Raw genomic sequence first — 7,500 nt, 5'->3', positions numbered from 1 at the left:
ACATGACCGTCACGTCGTGAAGAGAAACAGTGAGTTTTCCACATGTAGATTTTAAATTGATGCTTTAAAACTCCTTATCTCTTGGTTTTGAACTTCATTCTTGATAAAAAATAAATAAAAATGATATAATCAGACCTGAGAGACTTTTGTATGATGATGGACCCCATTTCCAGCTTGGACACAAAACCATTGGAGCCACTATTCTTACATCAGACAGCTGACTTATGCGTAATGTATATGCTAGTGATGACACTGTGGGCACAGATGGTATGGATATCTGACTTTAGTCCACAATTTATTTGTTTATGCACAATTATGTCCTCAGTGAAAAAATATTTGAACGTCACCAGTGTTAGCTAAATCTAGCAGTGGCTCATGAAAACAGATCGCCCAGTGTAAATTTAAATGAAATTCTGCAGTCATACCAGAGGTTTTCTCTATGTAATGCAGACAGGAAGAGGAGAAGGAAGATCTTGAAATGTGTTGTAAGTGTGTAGAGGTTTCTCTAAATAAGAGAGCTTTCCAAATTCCACAAATCTAATCTTCATAATAAAGGGATCCATAATTAAAACAGTATGAAAACAAAATGGACGACCAAAGCTGAACAGAAAAGGCAACACTGCTGGTTATCAGTCTCCTGGCTGCTTTGCCCTCTCTATGACCAATGGTCTGTTTGAAGCTGGTGCTGCGTGGATCGGAGAGAGAGCACTCTCCTCAAGTCTTCCACCTGACCAGCCTGCTGTACCTGGGACTCTGCCTTGCCCTTTCGTCTCTCTTCAAACTAGAACTAGAACTCGGCAAACTCCTTGCCACATTTCTCCGTGATGGACACGCGGATCTCCTCCTCTTCATAATCGTCGAAGTTGCTGGTGTCGCCGGGTCCTTTAAACTTTGGAACAAAGGGAGCTTCAACCTAAACAACAAGATAGCATTAAAATATAGTTATAATTGAGAAAATCATATTTCTAATGTTTTTAGAGGCACCTTTTTCTGGTAGATGGCGATCCAATCAGTGGTCGCAAACCACTTGTGTCCTTTAATGTCATTAACTCCATTTTTCAGATTTCCATAGCGTTTCGTGAGATCCACCTGAACACAAAGTTTGCCTTCAAAATTCTTCACATATTAAAAAGGTGCAACAAAATGTTACAACATTTAGGTTATATTTATTTATTTTTCTTTATATTTCTTACCTGTAATAGGTTCCTCAGTAAATCCTTAAGGTCTGAACTAAAATGTGAGGGGAAACGCACCTGGAGAAAAAAGATCAACCATAGATTAATCTTGTAATGCATTCACACTTATTGTGCAATCAGACTGACCTTCCCAGATACAATTTTTTCATAGATTTGAATGGGCTGGTCAGCAAAGAACGGAGGGTACCCAGCGGCCATTTCATAAACCAGGACCCCGAGTGCCCACCAGTCCACGGCTTTGTTATATCCCTATGAGGAGAGCAGAGATACTGGCCTTAGTTTACATGTACTTTAAAGGTTCATATATTTTGAGTTTTGAACTCACTTTGCTCAGAATAATCTCTGGGGCCAAATACTCAGGAGTACCACACAGGGTCCATGTCCGGCCCTTTACACGTTTTGCAAAACCAAAATCTGTGACCTATGACAATTGAACAGAAAGATTGGGGAGGGTTACACAGTTTGACCACTAGAGGGCAGCAGTATGAAGCAATGAGTTCATGGTAATCCAAAAGAATCACAATCAAAAACTCATCCATCCTTGTAAAGCACCATGTAGCCCTGGCTACCCCACTCACCATATGGGTTAAAGAAATGTAAACATGTGCTTCATTTTACCTGTATGTAGCCCTGTTGATCAATGAGCAGGTTTTCGGGTTTCAGGTCTCTGTAGATCAGGTCCAAAGCGTGCAAGTATTCAAAGGTCAAAACGATCTGAGCTGCGTAGAACCGAGCATGAGGCTCACTAAAAGACAAAAGTAGTGCAATGGTGAAGAAGTGACTGAAATATAGTGGTGGAAAGGTGCCAGCTCGTCGCAGGGTATTTGTACTTTACTGATGTCCATTTTACAATGGCTACTTTGAAAATCTACCTCTATAAATCTGAGAGCATTTATACGTTCTACTCCACTTTTGTGCTGGACTGAAAAGTAAAAGATTGTTTGACACTTGTTGAAATGGCAGTCTTGAACTCTGAAGTGTCTTTGAGTCTCATGAAAATAACTATTATAGATTATTAACTGTAACCCATAACATTCCACACAAATCAGAAATTGCTCGAAATATATTTGCAAGATTTGGTTCTTTAAACAGTTGTACTGACACACTGACCTAAATCTGCCAATTCGCCGTAAATGGGAGAACATCTCTCCGCCCGGGACGTACTCCATCACCATGTAAAGGTTAGTGTTGTCCTGGAGACACAAAACAGATGCTGAAGGTACAAAAAACAAATGCAAAAGGTACAAAAGCATATTTTGTAGCTAAAGGCAGAAAAATACAGGTCATTCTTATTTTCTCCGCGTTGCCTTTTTACTTTTTTGAGCCATGACAGCAAATATTCTGCCTCAACTCATGTAGTAATAGAGTAGTAATAGAGTAGTAATAGAGAAGTCATAGAGGAATAGTAATTAAGCAGTAAAATAAGCAAAGGTTTCAAACAGTGTGTTTTGGTAATTGGATTCACATTACTATTTAGATTTAAATTGAGGTGTACTTTATTTGTCTTCTGCATTTAACATTGGGTTGTTGTGTAAATCTACAATTAATTCAAGTTCATAATTTGGCATTATTTTGTATAATAGTTATGATAGACTTCCCCTTGTTTGTTTGCAAAACTAACACATGAACAGATTTTTTGGTTAATAGGTTTATTTGAAGAAGTGGCCAGGATCTTTCAGTCCCAGGGCAGTCAAGGTACTTCTAAACAGCTTAACCTAAATAAGGACTTAATTGGCTCCTTTGGCAAAGTGCAAACTACAGTGAGGAATCAGTATCAAGCACAACTACAAACAAGAGATCGACCAATGTATCATTTGGCAGATATTTGCACTTTTATGCACACCAGCTAAAAACCTTAAAGCTTGGGCATAGGAGATACATGCTGCTTTGTTTGAACACTTTAGTGCAGCATTAACTTGGCACTGGCAAAGTGTGACTCCTGCTCTTCCGAAACTCCTGTGTGACTCCTGCTGAATCGAAAAGTATTCACAATAGCCACCATAATCAAAATGAATTATTTGCCTCAAGTGCTACAAACTTTTGCAAATGCATTAAAAAAATAAAAACATGTTGAAGCACCTTTGGCATTACATTACAGCCTCAAGTCTTTTTGAGTATAATGCTACAAGCTTGGCACACCTACTTTTGGGCAGTTTCTCTCATTCTTCTTTGTTGAACCTCTCAAAGTCCATCACGTCGGCTGGTGCGTGTCAGTTCACAGCCATTTTCAGATATCTCCAGAGATGTTCAATCCCAAGCCCCAGTCTGAGGTCCAGAGTGCTCTGGGGCAGGTTTTCATCAAGGATGTCTCTGTACACTGCTGCATCCATCTTTCTGTTGATCCTGACTAGTCTCCCTGTCCCTGCAGCTGAAAAACATCCCCACAGCCTGATGCTGCCACCACCGTGCTTCACTGTAGGGATGGTACTGACCAGGTGATGAGCGGTGCCTGGGGTGCTCCCAACACTTGCTATTCAAGCCAAAGAGTTCAAGCTTTGTTACATCAGACCAGAGATTTGTGTTTCTCATGGTCTGAGAGTCCTTCAGGTGCCTTTTACTGAGGAGTGGCTTCTGTTTAGCCACTCTGCCACACAGGACTGATTAGTGGAACGCTGCAGAGATGGTTGTTCTTCTGGAAGGTCCTCCTCTCTCCACAGAGACATGCTGGAGCTCTGTCAGTGTGATCATCCGGTTCTTACAATCTTGTCTCGGAGGTCTACAGACAATTCCTTGCACTTCATGGTTTGGTTTGTGCTCTGCAATGCACAGTTAACTGTGGGACCTTATATAGAGTGAATACTTATCTACACATAAGTATATATATACATATCAGGACGGTGCTCTGCAGATCAGATTTTGTAGCAGGTGCGTAGGAAAAAAGCGTATGTGGGAAATTGTTTTGATATATATACAAATTTGCAAAGAATTCAAAAACCTTCTTTCAAGTTGTAAATATAGGGTATTGTTTGTATAATTTTGTGTCAAATAATTAATTTAATCAATTTTGCAATAAGGCTGTAACATAACAAAATGTGGAAAAAGGGAATACTTCCCAGGTTGGCAGGGCTTTGGATGATTAGAAACCATTGCTATATAAATAATTATTTATTATTATAATACTAGTATAATACTATTAGTGACCTATAGTATCATAAATGAGTTTATACAGTTATAAACTCAGTTATCTTACCGATTTTGATAATTCAGGGAATGATCAAAATTGGACCCATATATCAATCTAAAAATATCGTCAGAGTTTATCTGCTATCAGCTACTTAAGATAAATAATAGAAAAAAATCAGTATCAACATTGGACAAGAAATAAAGAAAATACAAAAAAAAAAGATCGGCCGCCGCCCCGTAATGCAACAAGGATGGGTGCTAACGCTACCGAATCTACCGCCTTTTTGTACACTTTCTGCCGAATCTCCTATGTTTAACAAATGTGGGCATTATAGTGCACTGAAAAATTCGATCTTTATACTTAAAGAAAAACATTTATAACTCTTCAAGAAGATTGTCACCAAATGTAAGCTTGGTTGGGCAAATGCCCAAGGAGGAGTTAATAAAAGTATGAAGAATAAAAAAGTTCAAATTTCAGAAATGTTTTCCTATTGGACTAACATGGAAGGTTTTTATTCATTGCTATGGCTTAGCCATAAGTAATACGGCATGTTGTTTTTTTGTGTGATTGGGACACCAAAAACGCAACATTTTGTAAAATGTTGTAAAACTAAATTTTAAGCTTCCCATATACAACTTTATTTAACGTTGTAGGTGGTGCTAAAGTGCCAAATTAATTTATTTCACCTCAAATTGGTTTAGGTCAAAACATTTTAATCAACTTTTACAAATTTTGACTTTGTATGTGCAAATGGAAACAAATTTAAAATGTTGCAAATTTCAGAAATTCCAGCTAGATTTTGCAGCTTTGCCGCACAGAGACCGCGACGCGTATTTTTGATAACTTTGATGCCACACCTCACAAGAGCATTTTCACCCAATTTCAGCATTTTCAGCCAAACGCCCAAGGAGGAGTTCGTATGATGTTTCGAAAAAACTGCTGAGTCAGGTTTACACATTTTTATCCAATATGGCTGACATTTGGGTTGGCGGACTTGTGTTGCTGTAATAGTATTTTTTTACTTCACGTCACTATCTACCTCTGGGCCAAATTTCATGTTTCTATAATCAGATTTTTAGTTTTTTGCCATTTCCTATCTCGCAATGCATTTTTTGTACATTGAGAGGCACTGATGTGCCAAATGTTTTAATTTTAGTAAAAGGCATAGCCAAAATGTAGAGACACAATTTTTGTGTCAGGTTTTTTTTGCGCTCCGCCCACTGTGTGTCATTGGCCCTAAATACAATAATAATGTTACATTTTTGCATTGCAATTTTATTTGACACGGAACATGCATGAGTTGGGGAACACATGAGCTACTTAGCGCAAATGAGAGCTTTACGTGGGGATGACAACCACTTTGCCCATTTACAATTATATGTTTGATATTTTTCTCTACTATTTAGTATAAACGGAACATGCATGAGTGGAGGAGTGCGTTAGTGAGTATTTGGAAGCGGGCGAGTGCTTCGCGCTCGATTTCGTGCGCACTTTTGCAGCAGTCTTATGGAACTGATAGGCCTCTCGCAAGCTTGTGGCTTTTGGGCCTAAAACGTATTATTAAAGTAAAACCATACAAAAGTTTCAGTCCAAATGTATTTTAAGTTTTTTCTTTATGTTCAAAAAATGTGCATCAGGTATTGTTCTTGAAAGTTAGATTAAGAGGAATAGTCGAGTGTGTTGCTGAATCTAAATAAATTGACCTGTTCTTGTAAGATACAAATCAAGCATAATTTTTAATTATTGCCTCATCTTTATCAACAGAAAAATTACCATTTCAATATTTTGTAGGAAAGTGAGCCTTTTTTCCTTTACAATGGAACATAAATAACATCCTTGTTGACTGTCAGACCTCCAAAACAAAAATGCATGCATGTAATGGGCACTGAGTAAAATAGTATTTATTATGTAAATATGTTGTGAGGGTACTTTATTTTAAGTTAAGTCTTAGAAGTCTAATTTCTTGAGCTGATAAATGTTTTTGTTCTTAAGGCTCATCTACGCTCTACTATCTGGATACATACAGACACTGTCCATCCTCTGTGTTCTGTCCGCCATTCGGTCCATGTCAAAGTTTCTGGTGGTCATTTACCAAAACACAGACCTGACATTAAAAACTGTTGGAAGTATAAATAAAGCTATGGTGCTTGGAATGCACTGAGCTGTTTACATAAGAAAGTAGAGCATAAATGAGCCTTTACTGGGATACTGATATTTAATTTCAGTTTACTTTTGAAAACTCTTCTATTTCTTCTTCTGGTCGGCAACATGTCCGTAACAAAAATAATTTCCCTTTGGGGCATGAATAAAGGTAATGACGAGTCTGAAAGGACTGATGGACAGTGTTTGCAAACTCAGAGTGTTTGCAAATGAGTGTTTGCACCGAAATTGGTAAAGCAGCTGTTGTGGCTCAAGGTCCTGTACCTGAACCACACTGGTCCCACAAAGTGTGAATGGTCTCAGACGTGTGTTCCTGTATTAAAAAAGTCTATAATACTCCAGTAATATGAAAAACAATGTCCTTTATTTGCTATAATTCCATTATGTGACTTTTGACTATGCAAAAGTCAGTTCTTCCACAGGATGTGACCCCAGGAGCTTCTAATTAGCTCTTAAATAGTGGGATTGTTCCACCCACGCTGAACTACAATGCCACATAGTGGTAGGGGGTGTATATGGTGGCTAAAGTAGCATTTAAATATTCTGCACCCTCAACAACCAACAGGATAGTTTACATATATTTGGATAGGTTTTGAAATGGAATCTCATAAAATATTATGAGATCATGTCAATGGTCCTGTGTTTCAGTTTTGATTACTGACCATGTGACATCCATTGATAGTATTGACAATGACACCGAGCTGGAAACACATTCAGTTGGATTTACCTTGAAGGAATACTCCAAGCGGACGAGGAATGGAAAGCTGACGGCCTGTAGGATCCTCTTCTCATTCAGTGTGTGCTCAATCTGCTTGAGTTTCACCACCTGAAAACAAACCCACAGGCTTTTAGATTCAAACAAGGGAGTAATGGAGTCATTACTAAAAGAAAGAACAACTGAGCATGGAAGAACAATCTTAGAAAAGCAATCTTGTGGTGCTGCTTTTCATAAAAACACTTAAGTTAACAAGCCATTTCAGCTCTTTGCTCAGCATCAGGAGAGTTTGTCCTGCAAATTTC

The 7,500-nt window shown here is 38.3% G+C and overlaps 1 protein-coding gene across 1 annotated transcript in view; it reads right to left on the bottom strand.

Annotated features, from left to right (window-relative positions):
- LOC140377229 (cAMP-dependent protein kinase catalytic subunit alpha) overlaps positions 1-7,500 on the bottom strand; it is a 15,941-nt gene that overhangs the window by 975 nt on the left and 7,466 nt on the right. The window contains exons 4-11 of the mRNA XM_072462578.1: positions 7,208-7,306; positions 2,307-2,389; positions 1,815-1,941; positions 1,522-1,617; positions 1,323-1,445; positions 1,194-1,253; positions 985-1,089; positions 1-913 (exon numbers count right to left, since the gene is read on the bottom strand). The exon at positions 1-913 is cut by the window's left edge and continues 975 nt beyond it. Of these exons, the coding sequence (XP_072318679.1) occupies positions 788-913; positions 985-1,089; positions 1,194-1,253; positions 1,323-1,445; positions 1,522-1,617; positions 1,815-1,941; positions 2,307-2,389; positions 7,208-7,306 (819 nt within the window). The 3' untranslated portion in view covers positions 1-787. The remainder of the gene's footprint in view (positions 914-984; positions 1,090-1,193; positions 1,254-1,322; positions 1,446-1,521; positions 1,618-1,814; positions 1,942-2,306; positions 2,390-7,207; positions 7,307-7,500) is intronic.

The sequence above is a fragment of the Eucyclogobius newberryi genome, unplaced genomic scaffold, assembly GCF_026437365.1.
Source record: "Eucyclogobius newberryi isolate DKJ021-1_F unplaced genomic scaffold, fEucNew1.0.hap1 SCAF_4, whole genome shotgun sequence".
NCBI classification, from domain to species: domain Eukaryota; kingdom Metazoa; phylum Chordata; class Actinopteri; order Gobiiformes; family Gobiidae; genus Eucyclogobius; species Eucyclogobius newberryi.
This window is presented reverse-complemented; position numbering and strand designations above follow the sequence as displayed.